At 38.3% G+C, this 21605-nt stretch overlaps 1 protein-coding gene across 19 annotated transcripts in view; it reads left to right on the top strand.

Moving 5' to 3' along the window:
* Positions 1-2266: 2266 nt before the first annotated feature.
* Positions 2267-21605, top strand: part of CCDC7 (coiled-coil domain containing 7) — a 271954-nt gene continuing 252615 nt past the window's right edge. For 9 of the 19 annotated variants that reach the window (XM_033852411.2, XM_073801622.1, XM_073801613.1 and 6 more), the window contains exons 1-4: positions 2269-2472; positions 4920-5249; positions 6408-6500; positions 11783-11866. In XM_033852411.2, the coding sequence (XP_033708302.1) occupies positions 4971-5249; positions 6408-6500; positions 11783-11866 (456 nt within the window). In that variant the 5' untranslated portion in view covers positions 2269-2472; positions 4920-4970. Of the gene's footprint in view, positions 2473-4919; positions 5250-6407; positions 6501-11782; positions 11867-21605 lie in introns of all 19 variants that reach the window. The other 10 variants (XM_073801610.1, XM_073801625.1, XM_073801619.1 and 7 more) reach the window with 5 other exon arrangements.

Genomic DNA, 21605 nt, shown 5'->3' with positions numbered 1-21605 from the left:
TCTTTTTTTCACTGCTTTTAAGCAATTTGATTATGATGTGTCATGCTTCCTGTGCTTGGTGTTCACTGAGCCTCTCAGATCTGTGGAGTTATACATTTCATCATACTTAGAAAAATAGTTAGGAACCCACATGCATGTATATTATGTCATTTGAAGTTGTTCTATGGCTCACAGAAATCCTGAATTTTTTTCCCCCCCACAGAATCTTTTCTGTATCTTTCTTTCTGGGTGGTTTCTCTTTACTCTTAGGTTCATGAATCTTTTCTTCTGTGATTGCTAACTTACTGTTTCTCTTAGCCAGTGCATTTTTTCTTCTCAGACATTTTCATTTCTGGAACGTTGATTTGAGTTCTGTCATATCTTCTATGTCTCCACTTAACATGTTCAATCTTTCCTCTAGATTCTTGAATATATGGAATACAGTTGTAGTAATTTTTTTGTCCTGTCTACCAATGCTATCATCTGTCATGACTAGGGTCATTTTGACTGATTGATTTTTATCCCATTACATTAGTATATTGTATTTTCCTCTTTCTTTGCATGATTTGCAACTTTTTATTTTTTTGGTTGTGCTGCACAGCATGTGGGATCTTACTTCCCAGACCAGGGATCGAACCTGTGTCCCCTGCAGTGGAAGTGCAGAGTCCTAACCACTGGACTGCCAGGGAATTCCCCTGCAACTTTTTTTTTTTTTTTTTTTAAATTTTTGCTGTGTTGGGTCTTCGTTTCTGTGCGAGGGCTTTCTCTAGTTGTGGCAAGCGGGGTCCACTCCATCGCGGTGCACTGGCCTCTCACTATTGCGGCCTCTCTTGTTGCGGAGCACAGGCTCCAGACGTGCAGGCTCAGTAGTTGTGGCTCACGGGCCTAGTTGCTCTGCAGCATGTGGGATCTTCCCAGACCAGGGCTCGAACCCTTGTCCCCTGCATTAGCAGGCAGATTCTCAACCACTGCGCCACCAGGGAAGCCCCCCCCTGCAACTTTTGATTGGATACTTGACAGTGTGATTTTTACCTTGTTGGGTGCTGGATGTTTTGATATGCGTATAAATATTCTTGAGCTCTGTTCTGGGTCTCAGTCAAGTTATTGGAAATGTTTGATTCTTTCAGGTATTACTTTGAAGATTCATTTGTCAGGTCCAGAGAAGTGTTTAGTGTAAGACTAGTTTTGACCACCTCCTGTGGCAAAATCCTTGTGAGTACTTAGGGAGTACCCATAAATTATAAAGCTTTTCACTCTAGCTGGTGAGAATATAAAATATTTCCAGCTCTTTGTGAGCTGTGAGTATTGTACCCTTTGATGCTTTTAGGTGGCTCTTTCCCTAGCCTAGCATGTGTGTGCCCATACATGCATACGGTGACATTAATCTGCTGTGGACTTGAAGGGGGTCCCTCTGAGAATTTATGGAGCTCTCCCCCTCTTTTTCAATCTCTTAGTATTCCCTCCTCTTAACTTGAATTTCCTTGGCCTTACTGGACATCTTTTCTTCAACTCAGGGAGACGTCTGGGGTCTCCCTGGGTTCCCCCCTCTTTGCATTATGATTTGGAAACTCCTCTCTTCAGAAAGTAAGTTTAGGAAATCACAGGGCTCATCTTGTTTGTTTCCTGTTACCCAGGGATCACTGTTATTAATTGCCTGATAGCCAATATCTCGAAATTCATTGTTTCTTATATTTTGTCTGATTTTTTAGTTGGTGAGCTAGGAGGATAAACCCAGTCCCTGTTCCACCATTTTGGTTGGAAGCAGAAATCTTCCTATTATCCCTTGAAGAATAATGTGAGTGGTACATGTTCATGGTACAACCTGGTATTTAACATATGTACCTGAATCACTTTGTTGTACACCAGAAATTAACACATTGTAAATCAACTATAGTTCGACAACAACAAAATATTTAATAGTCTAAAAAAAAAATATATGACTCCACAACACCTCGCAGTGAAACATTTAGACGGTGTCAGAGGAGGGCCTGGGGCTCAGGCTTTGTCGGTGTAGTCCAAGCTCTTATAGCACTAAACGGGACGTTATTTCTCGAGGCCAAAAGCCTGTAAGCATCTCCGCGTGTGAAGCGTCTGGAAGTAATCGCATAGGATACCGAGGGCGCGGTGGAGGCGCGCAGCCTCTCGATGGCCCCGCCGTTGCCGGAAGCCCTCGCCCCTCTCCCCGCGCGCGTGGGATGGGCGGATCCCGCCCGCGGCGTCTGACGTAGGACGTCGGCGTCGTGACGTGGCGTCAACGGCCGTCCGGCGGCTGGCGTCTTATCCTCGCTGCGGCCGCCCGGGGACGCTGAAGCTCGGCGTTTCCTGGCGGCACAAATGTCCGTTTGTAAAGCAGCAGGGCTGGAGTCTGCAGGATTTGCAGGCTTCCGTCTTGAAGGAAGTCTGGGAGGCTCAGAATTTCCAGCGTTTTCACCGTAGAGCCAGCCTCGCCAGGGCCAAACCACCCAGTAGCCTGACTGCCAGCAGCCTCGGCAGGTATACCGAGTGGTGGGGGACTTACCTCGTCAGCTGTGAGCGTGTTCACAGATTCCCTGACCAAAGCATCCTTGCTTCTGTCTTCATTTCCCCGCCCCCCCTCCCCCCCGCGTGACTGCCTCAGCTGCGGCTGAGCTTCTCGTGTCTTGATGGAGAATTTAAGGACCGTAAACCCTATGCCTCCCACCCCCACAGTTTTGTATAATGTGTCGTTAAAGGGCTTGAAATGGATATCAAGCTAATCCTTGAAGGGAAACCAGAAAACGTTTGTCTTCGTGGTGGAAAGTGACTGATAAACTTGGGTAATTTTATGGTGATAGAGTATCCACCTCCTGGCATTGTTAGGAGAGTTAAATGGAGCAAATGTGTAAAATCCTTAAGTATTTTTTTATAAGTGTTCACTGCATGTAACTTTTTTTTTTAAGTTTCTGTGAACTTTCATGGATCCATTTATTAGGCCGTTTTCTAGCACCTGGTGAGTGCCCCATCCTTTTCTGTTGGTTTCTTGAAGTAGCCCACATCTCTGCCTTCCTGTCTGCTGCCTTAGGTAAAGTTTCCCTGTTCCTGTCTAAAGTGAGTTGGCCCATTCGTGCCTTAAAACCCATTTCTTCTTGTTTACTCAAGGGTATCATCACAGCAATTCCCTCTCTCCCAGTCATACTTTTTGCTTTCTACTGAATCATTTCCATCAGCAAATTAGTTTCCTAGGGCTGCCGTAACAACGTGCCACAAAACGGGTGGCCTAAAACAATTTATTGTGAGAGAAATTTATTATCTAACAATTCTGGAGTCTAGGAGTCTGAAATCAAGGTGTTGGTAGGGCTGTGCTCCCCCGAAGGTTTTTCCCAGCTTCTGGTGGGTGCTGGCGATCCTCAACATTGCTTGGTTTGCAGCTGCACCCCTCCAATCTCTGCCCTTGTCATTTCGTGGCCTTCTTCCCTGTACGTCTGTGTACAAGTGTCATCACACGGCTTTCTTATAATGACGCCAGTCATTGGATTTAGGGCCCACCCTATTCCAATATGACCTCATTTTAACTTGATCACATATGCAAAGACTGTATTTTCAAATACGGTCATATTCCCAGGTACCAGGGGTTAGGACTTGAACATATCTATTTCGGGGACACAGTTCAACCCACAACAATGGGACTAGTCTGTGTGTGGAGCACTGCAGACAACAGAGAGCCAATGCTATTCTGTCTTAATTTTGCCAGTCTATCAGACAATTCCCATGGGAGGAGGCATTGTTCTGAGTCTTAATCAGCTTTGGAAAGAGAGAAGTAGGAGAATGAAAGCTTAATAAGTCCTACCCAGTCTATACTTCCTTATTCTAGCATGACATTGGTGCTGCCCCGGTATTACTCTGCTGATACCCTGGGATCAGCAAATAATAGACTATTACTGTCTATGGAAATAATGGTATATATAAAGGGCCTATATTAGCTCAAGGATGGTGGGGAAAGGTAAAAATAAAATTTTAAAGTTTTCTAAATACGTTCTTTCACTGCTGCCACTGTCTTCTTCCCTCCCTTCAGCTCCTGTCCTGAATGCCCACACATAAATCACACGTCTAGGGGTTTCTCACAGGTTTGTTTTTTTTTTCTTGTTGTTAGGAATGTTTCCCTCTCCATTTTGTAATTTCTCCAGAGTTGATTTTGGGATTCACCATCTTCATGGCAATTGATAGTCTGGCTGTCATTTTTTTTTTGTTTTTAAAAATTTTTATTTTATATTGAAGTATAGTTGATTTACAATGTTGTGTTAGTTTCAGGTGTACACCACAGTGATTCAGTTTTATGTATATATATCTATTCTTTTTCAAATTCTTTTCCCATTTAGGTTATTACAGAATATTGAGTAGAGTTCCCTTTGCTATACAGTAGGTTCTTATTGGCTATCTCTTTTACTTATTCATTTATTTTGGCGGCACTGGGGCTTAGTTGCCACATGCGGGATCTTCAGTTGTGGCATGCGGACTTCTTAGTTGTGGCATGCAAACTCTTAGTTGTGGCATGCATGTGGGATCTAGTTCCCCCACCAGGGATCGAACCCAGGCCCCCTGCATTAGGAGCACGGAGTCTTACCCACTGGACCACCAGGGAAGTCCCTGGTTATCTATTTTAAATATGGTAGTGTGTATATGTGAATCCCAAAATTTATCTACCCTCCCCCACCCCGGCCCACCTTTCCCCTGTGGTAACCATAAGTTTGTTATTCTAAGTCTAGGAGTCTGTTTCTGTCTTGTAAATAAGTTCATTTGTATCTTTTTAAAAATAATAGTTTCCCCATATAAGCGATATCATATGATATTTGTCTTTCTCTGTCTGACTTGCTTCACTTAGTATGATAATATCCAGGTCCATTCACGTTGCTGCAAATGGCATTATTTCATTCTTTTTAATCTGCCATCATTTTTAATCTGAAATCTTAATGTTTTATTTACAGGGAGGAATAAAAATTTTTCATCTATAATTCAGAAGCTAAGTAAATAACAAAATGAAGCCAGTAAAGCATCTGTTGGCATCTAGTAGTAAATTGGCAAATGTTCCAGAATTAACATATAAAAAAGGAGTATTTAATTCACCATTGTCACCTAAACCAAAGGAAAAACATAGTGCAAAATTAGTACGTGATAAACTTGAACCAGTGGTCTTAAGATCTCCACCAACAGGGGAATCCATCATAAGGTATGCTTTGCCCATTCCATCAAGTAAGACAGAGGAGTTAGTAGCAGAAGATGAATTGATCAGGAAGATTACCAAACATCTGAAGATGGTAAGATACTTGTTGGTGCTTGGGTTGGGGGTCCCCATGACCATCGTCAGGTTTAGTGATTTCCTTTGAGGACTCACTGGACTCAGTATATAGTCATATTGATGGCCAAGATATATTATAGTGAAAGGATTAAAAGCAAAATCAGCAAAAGGAGAAGGCACATGGGGTGAAGTCTCGAGGAAACCAGGTGCAAGTTTCCAAGATTTCTTTCCCTTTAGAGTCACACAGGACTTGCTTAATTCCTTCAACAAGTTGTTACAGCACATGTGAAATACCTACCAGAGGAGTTCACTAGAGATTCAGTGCCCAGGGTTTTATTGGAGGTTGGTCACCTAGGTACTCTCTGCCTAGCATGTACCAAAATTCCAGACTCCCTGAAGGAAAGCATGTGTTCAGCATAAATCATATAGTTGGTACAATGAGTTTAGGGACAGTGAGCCACTGTCATCAGTCAGTGAATAGTGGGAACCCTCCTGAAATCCAAGTTCTGAGACACAAGCAGATCTTTCTAAGGATAGGCTTTTCTCAGTCTCATGCCTGCTCTGTAGCTTTTCTCTGCACTTTAGAAACTCTAGCTGTTAGTGTTGGGGAAAAAATATCTTCCTTTTTTCTGAGTTCCTTGCACAGTGATCCAGAATTGAGTTGTAAATGTACCGAATACCAAGTGAGAACAATGAGGAATAGCACAAATATAGAAAAAAAATATAGTTCATCAAACTTCCAAAATACAAGTTTGCTCAAAGTTCAGGGGGTTAGCTCAGAGAATTTCCTTTAAAAATGTGTTGCTTTCTGGTCTCTATCTCCCTATTTTCCCCACTCTCTTCAAAGAGGAAAGCCAAGTTAATTAGATTTTGAGGTAAACTTTGATGGTAAGTAGAGTTGATGCTTCAGCTGTTCATAGACTCTCTCCAACACAGAAGTGGAAGAGTCATAGGGCCTATCTTCATTGCTAGGGAGGGATCAAGGCCTATTGCTCATACTCCTTCTTCAGGATGATATGAGGTGGGGCATGAAATGGAAAATTTAAGTTTATGGTACTGGTAGAAGTAAGTCTTACTGCTAAAATGGTTCTGACATAGTTGATTAAATATCTTTTTAGATTTAATGTAATATTTTTACCCTATATAAGTACATAATTTGCTTTGATTTTTCTCATAGGTTGTTTCTACTTTGGAAGAAACCTATGGATTTAGCATTCCAAGTAGAGAAGAACCAGTTGTGAAGCCTGAACATGAAGGATTAACCTTTCCTGTAAGTATATGTAATGCTAATGTAGAGACATTAATGCTGAAAAGGGCTAAGATTTTCTTTTAGAGTCTGTGTATGTTCTCAGATGAATCCCCCATCCATGAAAATGATCCTCCTAGGAAACTTGAAAGTAGTGTACTGATTTTTCCATTCTCTGCCAACACTTATCTTAAAGTTTAATTAAGACATGTCTATATCTTTTTTTTATTACTAAAGTATTTATTGGATTTCAATTTTAAATTTGTTTTCATGCATTTGTATATGTTCTTAAACATTTTATTTATTATTATTATTTTTTTATTCTTGTTAGTCATCCATTTTATACACATCAGTGTATACATGTCAATCCCAATCTCCCAAATCATCACACCACCGCATATCTATATCTTGAGCCTACTTTTGATGCTAATGCATCTCTTATTTAATACGTAAGCTTGTGGTTGGCTGTTGGTTTGCAATGTATATTCTTTATTATGTTAAGAAAGTATTCTTCTATTTATGGTTTGCTAAATAAAAAACCCCCAACATTGAAGAGATTACTGAGTTTTAGTAAATGTCTGTGTTGTATATATTGAAATGATATAACTATTAAGGTGATTATGTGCTTCACCTTCAGTCTATTGATGAGACGAATTATTTTTACATATTTCTTAATAGTCGACTATACTTTAATACACTGTACTCGTTGGTCATTATTCTTCTATTTTATAATTAGTTTTGTTAGTTAGGGATTGAGTTTGGCTTCATGTAATAAAATAGCTATGTTGGGTCTTTCAAACCATAAACATAGTATGTTTCTCCATTTATTTGATTGATTTCTTTGTCCTGTTTGATTTCTTTCTTCAGCATTCTGTAATTTTCATCATAAAGATCCTGTATATTGTTTTTCAGATTTATACATTAATATTTCATGTTTTTTGGAATGATTTTTAATGGCATTATATTTTTAATTTCAGTTTCCACCTGTTTGTTATTAGTATATAGAAATATGATTGATTTTCGTGTGTTGATCATACATCTTGCAACCTTGCTCAATGTACTTCTTTATTCTAGGAATCTTTCTGTAGATGTTTTGGGGTTTTATACATAGACAATTATGTCATCTTCAAATAAGGACAGTTTTACTTCTTCTTGTCCAATCTGAATGTTTTTATTTCCTTGTCTCTCTCTTTCTCTCTTTTTTTTTTTTTTGGCTGTGCCGTGCGGCATCTTAATTCCCTGACCAGGGACCGAACCTGTGCCCTCTGTGCCCTCTGCAATGGGAGCATGGATTCTTAACCACTGGATTGCCAGGGAAGTCCCCACATATCTTTTTTTTTTTTTTTTCTGGTACGTAGGCCTCTCACTGTTGTGGCCTCTCCCGTTGCGGAGCACAGGCTCCGGACGCGCAGGCTCAGCGGCCATGGCTCACGGGCCTAGCCGCTTCGCGGCATATGGGATCTTCCCAGACTGGGGCACAAACCCGTGTCCCCTGCATCAGCAGGCGGACTCTCAACCACTGCGCCACCAGGGAAGCCCCCACATATCTTTTTGAATTAGAGTTTTCTCTGGATATATGCCCAGGAGTGGGATTGCCGTATCATATGGTAACTCTAGTTTTAGTTTTTTGAGGAAACTCCATACTGTTCTCCATGGTGGCTGCACCAATTTACATTTCCACCAACAAGGTAGGGGGGTTCCTTTTGCTCCACATCCTCGCCAGCATATCTTATCTGTAGACTTTTTAATGGTGTCCATTCTGACTAGTGTGAGGTGTTATCTCATTATAGTTTTGATTTGTGTTTCTCTAATAATTAGCGATATTGAGTATCTTTTCATGTGCCTGTATGTCTTCTTTTTCATATGCCTATCTGTATGTCTTCTTTGGAGAAATGTCTGTTTAGGTTTTCAGCCCATTTTTTGATTGGGTTGTTTGTTTTTCTGATATTAAGCCACATGAGCTGTTTGTGAATTTTGGAAATTAATCCCTTGTTGGTAGCATCATTTGCAAATATTTTCTCCCAGTCTGTAAGTTTGTTTTGTTGATGGTTTCCTTTGCTGTGTGAAAGCTTTTAAGTTTAATTATGTCCCATTTGTTTAGTTTTGTTTTTGTTTCCTTTACTCTAGGAGAGGGATCCAAAAAAATATTGCTATGTTTTATGTCAAAGTGTGTTCTGCCTATGTTTTCCTCTAGCGTTTTATAATGTCTGCCCTTACATTTAGGTCTTTAATCCATTTTGAGTTTATTTTTGTCTTATGGTGTTAGGGAGTGTTCTAATTTCATCCTTTCACATGTAGCTGTCCAGTTTTCCCAGCACCACTTATTGAAGAGGCTGTCTTTTCTGCATTGTATATTCTTGCCTCCTTTGTTGTAGATTATTTGACCATATGTGCTTGGGTTTATTTCTGGGCTTTCTGTCCTGGTCCATTAATCTATGTGTCTCTTTTTGTCCCAGTACCATACTGTTTTGATTACTGTAGGTTTGTAGTATAGTCTGAAGTCAGGGAGAGTGATTTCTCAAGCTCCATTCTTCTTTCTCAGGATTGTTTTGGCTATTCGGGGTCTTTTGTGTTTCTATACAAATTTTTAAATTTTTTTGCTCTAGTTCTGTGAAGAATGGCATTGGTAATTTGATAGGAATTGCATTGAAAGCATAGATTGCCTTGGGTAGTATGGTCATTTTAACACTATTGAGTCTTCCAATCCAAGAACACAGTATATCTTTCCATCTGTTTGTGTCACCTTCAGTTTCTTTCATTAGCGTCTTACAGTTTTTGGAGAACAGGTCTTTTGTTTCCTTAGGTAGGTTTATTCCTAGGTACTTTATTTTATTTTATTTTTTGATGTGATGGGGTTGTTTCCTTAATTTCTCTTTCTGATCTTTTGTTGTTAGTGTATACAAATGCGACAGATTTCTGTATATTAATTTTGTATCCTGCAACTTTACTGAAGTCATTGATGAGCTTCAGTAGTTTTCTGGTAGTGTCTTTAGGATTTTCTATGTATACTATCATGTCATCTGAAAACAGTGACAGTTTTACTTCTTCTTTTCTAATTTGGATTCCTTTTCTTTTTCTTCTCTGAGTGCTGTGGCTAGGACTTCCAAAACTATGTTGAGTAAAAGTGGCGAGGGTGGGCATTCTCACAGTTGAGTATAATGTTAGCTGTGGGTTGGTCATAATATGGCCTTTATTATGTTGAGGGTATGTTCCCTCTATTCTTACTTTCTAAAGAGTTTTTTTTTTAATCATAAATGGATGTTGAATTTTATCAGAAGTTTTTTCTGCATCTATTGAGATGATCATATGGTTTATATTCTTCAATTTGTTAATGTTGTGTATCACATTGATTGATTTGTGGATATTGAAAAATCCTTGCATCCCTGGGATAAATCCCACTTGGTCATATTGTATGAACCTTTTAATGTATTGTTGGAGTAGGTTTGCTCGTATTTTGAGGATTTTTGCACCTATGTTCATCAGTGATGTGGGGCTGTAATTTTCTTTTTTTGTGGTATCTTTGTCTGGTTTTGGTATCAGGGTGATGGTAGCCTCATAGAATGAGTTCAGAAGTCTTCCTTCCTCTCCAGTTTTTTGGAATATTTTCGGAAGGATAGGTGTTAACTCTTCTCTAAATGTTTGGTAGAAGTCACCTGTGAAGTCATCTGGTCCTGGACTTTTGTATTTTGGGAGTTTTTAAGTTACTCTTTCAATTTCAGTTCTGATAATTGGTCTGTTCATATTTTCTCTTTGTTCTTGGTTCAAGAATTTGTCCATATCTTCTGGATTGTCCATTTTTTTGGCTTATAGTTGCTTGTAGTAGTTTCATGATCCTTTGTATTTCTGTGGTGTTGGTTGTAACTTTTCCTTTTTCATTTCTGATTTTATTGATTTGGGCCCTCTCCCTTCTTTTCTTGAGTCTGGCTAAAGTTTTATCAATTTTGTTTGTTTTTTCAAAGAATTAGATTTTAGTGGTCTTTTCTATTGATTTTTTAATCTCTATTTCATTTATTTCAGCTCTGATCTTTATGATTTCTTTTCTTCTACTAACTTTTGCTTTTGTTTGTTCTTTATTCTAGTTGCTTCAGGCGTGAGGTTAGGTTGTTTGAGATTTTTCTTGTTTACAGAGGTAAGCTTGTATTGCTGTAAACTTCCCTCTGTAGAACTGCTTTTGCTGCATCCCGTAGGTTTTGGATTATCATGCTTTCATTTTCATTTGTCTCTAGGTATATTTTGATTTCCTCTTTGATTTCTTCATTGAGCCACTGGTTGTTTAGCAGCATATTGTTTAGCATCCATGTGTTTGTGTTTTTTGCAGTTTTTTCTTGTAGTTGATTTTTAGCCTCATAGTGTTGTGGTCAGAAAGGATGCTTGATATTTCAGTTTTCTTATGTTTAGCGAGGCTTGCTTTGTGGCCCTGCATGTGATCTATCCTGGATAATGTTCTGTGTGCACTTGAAAAGAACATGTATCTTGATCAAATTGATGTTCATCGTCTATTTGTGGCACCTGAATGTGGGTGGAAGAAAATCCCCAAGTCTGCTAATGGTCTCACTTTATATTTGTGATTAGTAACTCTAGTTAATTCATTTTCCCACTCTCCTGAATGACTATTTTAGTTTCCCCCTCTGTCTCTTATATGACTATAGGTTTTACCATGATGAAAAAATATGAACCTCTGAGTATGTTTAAAATGTAATATTGAGGGATCATATTTGTCCTGGAGAACATTCTGTCAGAATTCTAACTGTATATAAGCATCTGAGGTTTATTTATCTTTGGTCAATTCTCGGATTTACAGATCACTGCTCTACTAAAAGAGATTCAGTCATTGTGACATTTTAATATGTAACTTTTTTTCCTCAAAATTTTCTATTGCTCATTAAGTAAGGGTGAAAGACTATTATCTCTTGGCAAGTATAGTTATAATCAGAAGTCATAATTAGCATTCATTTTTTAACACAAAGCATTATTTAACGTATATTTAAGTGTGTACTTTTTCTGCTACCCCTAAATTTCAGAAGGCTAAGGCTGGAATGCTTGATTTTCTACACCTGTGTAGAGGAGAATGTGAAGAGAGACATAGCTGGGTATATGTCATTACTGAGCCACTCCCCAGAATGTAACTTTCTTTCTGGGAAAATTTGCTGGTATAGCATTTGGAACATGGTTTCTCGTTTTATGCATTTCAAGGGACAGAAATTACATACACAAAACTATTTTCAAAAGTAGTTAAATATTCTAAAATATAGATGGATATGCATATGAATTCTGAAATAAAAGTAACTTTCTCTTTTTTTCATAAGGTTGAGAATGATCTGAATTCATTCTTGGTATGTTGTTCACAACTTGCAGCTCAGTTAGAAGCAGCAGCTAAGGAAGAACGTAATGTACGTATTCTGTGTAAACTGCTAAGCATAAAATATTACTTAATATTTTAATTATAAGCTACTAATAATATTAATAATAAAACAAGATAAACTGATAATAATTACTATTCATTATTATTAACAATTATTTTAATAATAAAATATTTAAAGTTATATTGGTTGTTTGATCTTGAATATGATAATCCAGGCAGCAATATTAGTCTAGATATAGTGCCTTAAGTAGTTATAAAGAGCATTGGAGGGCTTCCCTGGTGGCGCAGTGGTTGAGAGTCCACCTGCTAATGCAGGGGACATGGGTTTGTGCCCTGGTCCGGGAAGATCCCACATGCCGCGGAGTGCCTAGGCCTGTGAGCCATGGCCGCTGAGCCTGCGCGTCCGAAGCCTGTGCTCCGCAACGGGAGAGGCCACAACAGTGAGAGGCCCGCGTACCGCAAAAAAAAAAAAAAAGCATTGGAAAGCATTATTTATCGTAGGCGTTTATGTCTGTGAATTGTCCTTTATGTACAGCATTGACTGGGTCATTAATATTTTCATATGTAGTATTTATATTTTACTGTGTTTTTTAAATAAGTACATTTATATAACAAAAGTAATGGCATAAATAATGAAAATTTAAAAATGAAGGCATACAAAAAGAAAATAAAAGTCATCATAATCCTGTTTCTCTGAGATAACTCTTGTCAACATATTTTTGTTTACCTTCTTATTTTTCCATAGTTACACATATTATTCTTTAGAAATTAAATAATACCGTATGTATTATTTGGTAATACATTTTCTTATTTTGTGAGTTTTGAAAAATAACATTCATTGTGTTTTAGCTGATTTTGAAAGTATTATTGTGGAACATTTAAAGAAGTATGAAAAGTACATAGGAAAATAAATTATGTGTAATGTTACTCTGCATAAGCATTAGTAACATTATAAAATATACTTTCTCGTGTTTTGCTATATATATACACACACACACATATATTTATATACACATTTTTTCTAATTTTTTAATTGGAAAATGAACATAAAGTATACTATCTTAAGCATTTTTAAGTGTACAATTCAGTGGTGTTAAGTACATTTATATTGTGTAACCATCACTGCCTTCCACTACAGAGCTCTTTTCATCTTGCAAAACTGAAACTGTCTGCATTTAACAATAACTTCCTGTGACCCCCTCTGTTTGGCCCCTAGTAATCACCATTCTACTCTCAGTTACTATGAGGGGTTGTTTTTGTTTGTTTTGATTTCATGCATAAATGGGGTCATGAAATATTTTTCTTTCTGTGTCTGGCTTGTTTCACTTACCATAGTGTCTTACAGATTCATCAATGTTGTCACAAATGGCAGGTTTTCCTTTTTTTTAATGCCTGAATAATATTGCATTTTGTATGTATATCACAATTTCTTTATCCATTCATCCATTGATGGACACTTAGACTTTTTCGATATCTTGGCTATTGTGAATAATGCTGCAAAGACCATGGGAGTGCAGATATCTTTTTGAGATACTGATTTTGTTTCCTTTGGATATATACCTGAAAGTGGGATTGCTGGATCATATGGTACTTATATTTTTAATTTTTTTTTACAAACCTACATACTGTTTTCCATAGTTGCTATATCAATTTACATACCCACCAACAGTGCATGAGGGTTCCCTCTCTCCACATCCTTATCAGTGCTTATTTTCTCTTAATACACATTTTCACAGGTATGAGGTGATATCTCATATGATTTTAATTTGCATTTCCCCGATGATGAGTGATGTTGAACACCTTTTCATGTACCCGTTGTTCATTTGTATGTCTTATTTGGAAAAATGTCTATTCATTTTTTATTTCTTTGCCCATTTTAAAATCAGGTTATTTGTTATTTTGCTATTGAGTTGCATGAGTTCCTTATATATTCTAGATATTAAGCCTTTTTACAGTTAATATATATGGCTTGCAAATATTTGCTCCCCTTCCATAGATTGCCTTTTCATTTTGTTGATGGTTTCCTTTGATGTGTGGTGACTTTTTAATTTGATGTAGACCCATTTGTTTATTTTTTTCATTCTTTTTCAAAGTTTTATTTTTTCTATGTATTTATTTTGGCTGCACTGGGTCTTAGTTGCGGCATGCAAGCTTCGTGGTTGTGGCATGCAGACATCTTAGTTGTAGCATGTGGACTTCTTAGTTGTGGCATGTGGACTCTTAGTTGTGGCATGCATTTGGGATCTAGTTCCCAAAACAGGGATTGAGCCCAGGCCCTCTGCACTGGAAGCGCAGAGTCTTACCCACTGGACCACCAGGGAAGTCTCCCATTAGTTTATTTTTGCTTTTGTTAAGCTTGGGCTTTAGGTGTCATGTCCAAGAAATCATTGCCAAATCCAATTTCCTGACGCTTCTCCCTTGTGTTTTCTTCCAGCAGTTTAATAGGTTTAGATCTTGTATATAGGTTATGGATCCATTTTGAGTTAATTTTTATACATAGTGTAAGGGAAGGATGAACTTTATTCTTTGCATGTGGATATCTAATTTTTTCAGCATTATTTGTTGACGAGATGGTTCTTTCCCCATTGGTACTCTTGTATAAAATCATTTTGCCATATGTAATAGGGTTTATTTCTGGGTTTTCATTTCTGTTCCATTGGTTTATGTATCTTTTAAATTATTTTTTTATTTTTATTTTTAAAAATTTCGATATTGGGCTTCCCTGGTGGCTCAGTGGTTGAGGGTCCGCCTGCTGATGCAGGGGAAGCGGGTTCGTGCCCTGGTCTGGGAAGATCCCACGTGCCGCGGAGCGGCTGGGCCCGTGAACCATGGCCCATGAGCCTGTGCGTCCGGAGCCTGTGCTCCACAGCGGGAGAGGCCCCAACAGTGAGAGGCCCGTGTACCACAAAAAAAAAAAAACAACAACAAAAAATTTAGATATCATTCACATATAACACTGTATTAGTTTTAGGTATATATATGTATCTATCTATATGACAGTGCAGCACTGTCTTAATTACTTTTGCTGTAGTGTATCTTGAAATCAGGCAGGTTGAGGCCTATGACTTTGTTTTGATTTTTTAAGATTGTTTTGGCAATTTGGGGGCCCTTGATATTCCATATGAATGTTAGTATTTTTTCTATTTCTGCAGAAAATGCCATTGGGATTTTGATAGGGATTGCACTGGCTATTATGTACATTTTAACAGTAGTAAGTCTTCCAATCCATGACCATGGGGTGTCTTTCCATCTATTTGTATCTTGTTTAATTTCTTTTAGCAATGTTTTATAGTTCCCTCTGTTAAAATCTTTCATCTCCGTGGTTTATTTTATTCCTAAATATTTTTATGTTTTTTGATGCTATGGTAAATTGGATTATTTTCTTAATTTTCTTTTTGGATTGGTCATTGTTAACATATACGAATGCAACTGACTTTTTTTTCCAACATCTTTATTGGAGTATAATTGCTTTACAATGTTTTAGTTTCTGCTGTATAACAAAGTGAATCAGCTCTATGTATACATATATCCCCATATCCCCTCCCTCTTGCATCTCCCTCCCACCCTCTCTATCCCACCGCTCTAGGTGGTCACAAAGCACCGAGCTGATCTCCCTGTGCAATGCGGCTGCTTCCCACTAGCTATCTATTTTACATTTGGTAGTGTATGTATGTCAGTGCTACTCTCTCACTTCGTCCCAGCTTACCCTTCCCCGTCCCCGTGTTTTCAAGTCCATTCTATACCTCTGCATCTTTATTCCTGTCCTGCCCCTAAGTTCATCAGAACCATTTTTGTTTTTTTAGACTCCATATATATGTGTTAGCATACAGTATTTGTTTTTCTCTCTCTGACTTATTTCACTTTGTATGAGAGACTCTAGGTTCATCCACCTCACTACAAATAACTCAATTTCATTTCTTTTTATGGCTAAGTAATATTCCATTGTATATATGTGCCACATCTTCTTTATCCATTGATCTGTTGATGGACACTTAGGTTGCTTCCATGTCCTGGCTCTATTGTAAATAGTGCTGCAATGAACATTGTGGTGCATGATTCTCTCTCTCTTTTTTTTTTTTTTTTGCAGTACGTGGGCCTCTCACTGTTGTGGCCTCTCCCGTTGCGGAGCACAGGCTCCGGATGCGCAGGCTTAGCGGCCATGGCTCATGGGCCCAGCCGCTCCACGGCATGTGGGATCTTCCCAGACCGGGGCATGAACCCGTGTCCGCTGCATCGGCAGGTGGACTCTCAACCACCAGGGAAGCCCCATGACTCTTTTTGAATTATAGTTTCCTCAGGGTATAGGCCCAGTAGTGGGATTGCTGGGTCATATGGTCTATTTTTAGTTTTTTAAGGAACCTCCATACTGTTCTCTGTAGTGGCTGTATCAATTTACATTCCCACTAACAGTGCAAGAGGGTTCCCTTTTCTCCACAGCCTCTCCAGCATTTATTGTTTGTAGATTTTTTTGATGATGGCCATTATGACTGTTGTGAAGTGATACCTCATTGTAGTTTTGATTTGCGTTTCTCTAATGATTAGTGATGTTGAGCATCCTTTCATGTGTTTGTTGGCAATCTGTATATCTTCTTTGGAGAAATGTGTATTTAGATCTTCTATCCTTTTTGTATTGGGTTGCTTTTTTTAGATATTGAACTGCATGAGCTGTTTGTATATTTTGGAGATTAATCCTTTGTCAGTTCCTTCATTTGCAAATATTTTCTTCCACACTGAGGGTTTTCTTTTCACCTTGTTGATGGTTTCCTTTGCTGTGCAAAAGCTTTGTAAGTTTCATTAGGTCCCATTTGTTTATTTTTGTTTTTATTTCCATTTCTCTAGGAGGTGGGTCAAAAAGGATCTTGCTGTGATGTATGTCAAAGACTGTTCTTCCTATGTTTTCCTCTAAGAGTTTTATAGTGTCTGGCCTTACATTTAGGTCTTTAGTCCATTTGGAGTTTATTTTAATGTATGGTGTTAGGGAGTGTTCTAATTTCATTCTTTTACATGTAGCTGTCCTGTTTTCCCAGCACCACTTATTGAAGGGGCTGTCTTTCTCCATTGTATATTCTTGCTTCCTTTATCAAAATTAAGGTGACCATAAGTGCGTGGGTTTACCTCTGGGTTTTCTATCCTGTTCCGTTGATCTATAATTCTGTTTTTATGCCAGTACCATACTGTCTTGATTACTGTAGCTTTGTAGTATAGTCTGAAGTCTGGAAGCCTGATTCCTCCATCTCCGTTTTTCTTTCTCAAGATTGCTTTGGCTATCCGGGGTCTTTTGTGTTTCCATACAAATTGTGAAATTTTTTTATTCTTGTTCTGTGAAAAATGCCATTGGCAGTTTGATTGGGATTGCTGTGAATATGTAGATCGCTTTTGGTAGTAGAGTCATTTTCACAATGTTTATTCTTCCATTCCAAGAACATGGTATATCTCTCCATTTGTTTGTACCATCTTTAATTTCTTTCATCAGTGTCTTATAGTTTTCTGCGTACAGGTCTTTTGTCTCCTTAGGTAGGTTTATTCCTAGGCATTTTATTCTTTTTGTTGCAGTGGGAAGTGGGACTGTTTCCTTAATTTCTATTTCAGATTTTTCATCATTAGTGTATAGGAATGCCAGAGATTTCTGTGCATTAATTTTGTATTCTGCCACTTTACCAAATTCATTGATTAGCTTTAGTAGTTTTCTGGTAGCATCTTTAGGATTCTATGTATAGTATGTCATCCACAAACAGTGAAAGCTTTACTTCTTCTTTTCTAGTTTGGATTCCTTTTATTTCTTTTTCTTCTCTGATTGCTGTGGCTAAAACTTCCAAAACTGTATTGAATAAGAGTGGTGAGAGTGGGCAACCTTGTCTTGTTCCTGATTTTAGAGGAAATGGTTTCAGATTTTCACCATTGAGAATGACGTTGGCTGTGGGTTTGTCATATATGGCCTTTATTATGTTGAGTTAAGTTCCCTCTATGCCTCGTTTCTGGAGAGTTTTTATAAATAGATGTTGAATTTTGTCAAAAGCTTTTTCTGCATCTACTGAGATTATCATATGGTTTTTATCCTTCAATTTGTTAATATGGTGTATCACATTGATTGATTTGCATATATTGAAGAATCCTTGCATTTCTTTATCAAGTGGATAAACCCCATTTGATCATGGTGTATGATCCTTTTAATGTGCTGTTGGATTCTGTTTGCTAATATTTTGCTGAGGATTTCTGCATCCATGTTCATCAGTGATATTGGCCTGTAGTTTTCTTTTTTTGTAACATCTTTTTCTGGTTTTGGTATCAGGGTGATGATGGCCTCATAGAATGAGTTTGGGAGTGTTACTCCCTCGGCTATATTTTGGAAGCGTTTAAGAAGGATAGGTGTTACCTCTTCTCTAAATGTTTGATAGTGTTTGCCTGTGAATCCATCGGTCCTTGGCTTTTGCTTGTTGGAAGATGTTAAATAACAGTTTTCAATTTCAGTGATTGGTCTGTTTATATTTTCTATTTCTTCCTGGTTCAGTCTCAGAAGGTTGTACTTTTCTAAGAATTTGTCCATTTCTTCCAGGTTGTCCATTTTATTGGCATTGAGTTGCTTGCAGTAATCTCTCATGGTCCTTTGTATTTCTGCAGTGTCAGTCATTATTTCTCCTTTTTCATTTCTAATTGTGTTGATTTGAGACTTTTCCCTTTTTTTCTTGATGAGTCTGACTAGTGGTTTATCAATTTTGTTTATCTTCTCAAAGAACCAGCTTTTAGTTTTATCGATCTTTGCTGTTCTTTCCTTTATTTCTTTTTCATTTACTTCTGATCTGATCTTTATGATTTCTTTCATTCTGCTAACGTTGGAGTTTTTTTGGTCTTCTTTCTCTAATTGCTTTAGGTGGTTTATTTGAGATTTTTTCTTGTTTCTTGAGGTAGGATTGTATTGCTATAAACTTTCCTCTTAGAACTGCTTTTGCTATATACCATAGTTTTTGGGTCATCGTGTTTTCATTGTCATTTGTAGGTATTTTTTTATTTCCTCTTTAACTTATTCAGTTATCTCTTGGTTATTTAGTAGTGTATTGTTTAGCCTCCATGTGTTTGTGTTTTTTACAGTGTTTTTCCTGTAATTGATATCTAGTCTCATAACGTTGTGGTCAGAACAGATACTTGATACGATTTCAGTTTTCTTAAATTTACCAAGGCTTGATTTGTGACCCAACATATGATCTATCCTGGAGAATGTTCCATGAGCACTTGAGAAGAATGTGTATTCCATTGTTTTTGGATGGAATGTCCTATAAATATCAATTAACTCTATCTTGTTTAATGTATCATTTAAAGCTTGTGTTTCCTTATTTATTTTCATTTTGGATGATCTGTCCATTGGTGAAAGTGGGGAGTTAAAGTCCCCTACTATGATTGTGTTAGTGTCGATTCCCCATTTATGGCTGTTAGTATTTGCCTTATGTATTGAGGTGCTCCTGTGTGCATAAATATTTATAACTGTTATTCTTGGATTGATCCCTTGATCATTATTTTGTGTCCTTCTTTGACTCTTGTAATAGTCTTTATTTTAAAGTCTATTTTGTCTGATATGAGAATTGCTACTCCAGCTTTCTTTTGATTTCCTTTTGCGTGGAATATCTTTTTCCATCCCCTCATTTTCAGTCTGTATGTGTCTAGGTCTGAAGTGGGTCTCTTGTAGACAGCATATATATGGGTCTTGTTTTTGTATCCATTCAGCGAGCCTGTGTCTTTTGCTTGGAGCATTTAAACCATTCACGTTTAAGGTAGTTATTGATATGTATGTTCCTCTTACCATTTTCTTAATTGTTTTGGGTTTGTTTATGTAGGTCCTTTTCTTCTCTTGTGTTTCCCACTTAGAGAAGTTCCTTTAGCATTTGTTGTAGAGCTGGTTTGGTGGTGCTGGATTCTCTTAGCTTTTGCTTGTCTGTATAGCCTTTGATTTCTCCATTGAATCTGAATGAAATCCTTGATGGGTAGAGTAATCTTGGTTGTAGGTTCTTCCTTTTCATCACTTTAAATATGTCATGCCACTCCCTTCTGGCTTGTAGAGTTTCTGCTGAGAAATCAGCTCTTACTCTATGGGAGTTCCCTTGTTTGTTATTTGCTGTTTTTCCCTTGCTGCTTTCAATAATTTTTCTTTGTCTTTAATTTTTTGCAATTTGATTACTATACGTCTTGGCGTGTTTCTCCTTGGGTTTATCCTGTATGGTCCTCTCTGCTTTTTCTGGATTTGGGTGGCTGTTTCCCTTCCCATGTTAGGGAAGTTTTTGACTATAATCTCTTCAGGTATTTTCTCGGGTCCTTTCTCTCTTCTCCTTCTGGGACCCCTTTAATGTGAATATTGTTGTGTTTAATGTTGTCCCAGATGTCCCTTAGGCTGTCTTCATTTCTTTTCGTTCTTTTTTCTGTTCCGCAGCAGTGAATTCCACCATTCTATCTACCAGGTCAGTTATCCGTTCTTCTGCCTCAGTTATTCTGCTGTTGATTCCTTCTAGTGTATTTTTCATTTCAGTTATTGTATTGTTCATCTCTGTTTGTTCTTTAATTCTTCTAGGTAAATATTTTTTGCATCTTCTCGATCTTTGCTTCCATTCTTTTTCCGAGTTCCTGGGTCATCTTCAGTATCATTTTTCTGAATTCGTTTTCTGGAAAGTTGCCTATCTCCACTTCATTTAGTTGTCTTTTCTGGGGTTTTGTCTTGTTTCTTCATCTGGTACATAGCCCTCTGTCTTTTAATCTTGTCTGTCTTTCTGTGAATGTGGTTTTTGTTCCACAGGCTGCAGAATTATTGTTCTTGCTTCTGATGTCTGCCTGCTGGTGAATGAGGCTATCTAAGAGGCTTGTGTAAGTTTCCTGATGGGAGGGACTGGTGGTGGGTAGAGCTGGCTGTTGCTCTGGTGGGAAGAGCTCAGTAAAACTTTAATCTGCTTGTCTGCTGATGGGTGGGGCTGTGTTCCTTCCCTGTTGGTTGTTTGGCCTGAGGTGACCCAACAGGGGAGCCTACCCAGGCTCTTTGGTGCGGCTAATGGTAGACTCTGGGAGGGCTCACGCCAAGCAATACTTCCCAGAACTTCTGCTGCCAGTGTCATTGTCCTCACGGTGAGACACAGCCACGCTCCGCCTCTGCAGGCGACCCTCCAACACTAGCCAGGTAGGTCTGGTTCAGTCTCCTGTGGCGTCACTGCTCCTTCCCCTGGGTCCCGATGCGCACACTACTTTGTGTGTGCTGTCCAAGAGTAGAGTCTCTGTTTCCCCGAGTCCTGTCGAAGTCTTGTAATCAAATCCCACTAGCCTTCAAAGTGTAATTCTCTAGGAACACCTGCTCCCATTGCCAGATGCCCAGGTTGGGAAGTTTGATGTGGGGCTTGGAACCTTCACTCCAGTGGGTGGACTTCTGTGGTATAAGTGTTCTCCAGTCTGTGAGTCACCCACCCAGCAGTTAGGGGATTTGATTTTACTGTGATTGCGCCCCTCCTACCGTCTCATTGTGGCTTCACCTTTGTCTCTGGATGTGGGGTATTTTTTTTGGTGAGTTCCAGTGTCTTCCTGTCGATGATTGTTCTGCAGTTAGTTGTGATTCCCAGAGATCTCACAAGCGGGAGTGATAGCCCGTCCTTCTACTCCGCCATCTTGAACGCAGCCTCTCCTTTAGCTTTTGAGCATGTTTAAGACGGTAGATTTAAAGTTTTTGTCTACTAAATCCAATATGTGAGTTTCCTCAGGGACAATGTTTGTTTATTTTTCCAAGGAATTAGTCATACTTTCTT

Source organism: Tursiops truncatus, chromosome 2, assembly GCF_011762595.2.
Source record: "Tursiops truncatus isolate mTurTru1 chromosome 2, mTurTru1.mat.Y, whole genome shotgun sequence".
NCBI lineage: Eukaryota > Metazoa > Chordata > Mammalia > Artiodactyla > Delphinidae > Tursiops > Tursiops truncatus.
Note: the sequence above shows the minus strand (reverse complement) of the source record. Positions and strands in the feature narration are given on the sequence as shown.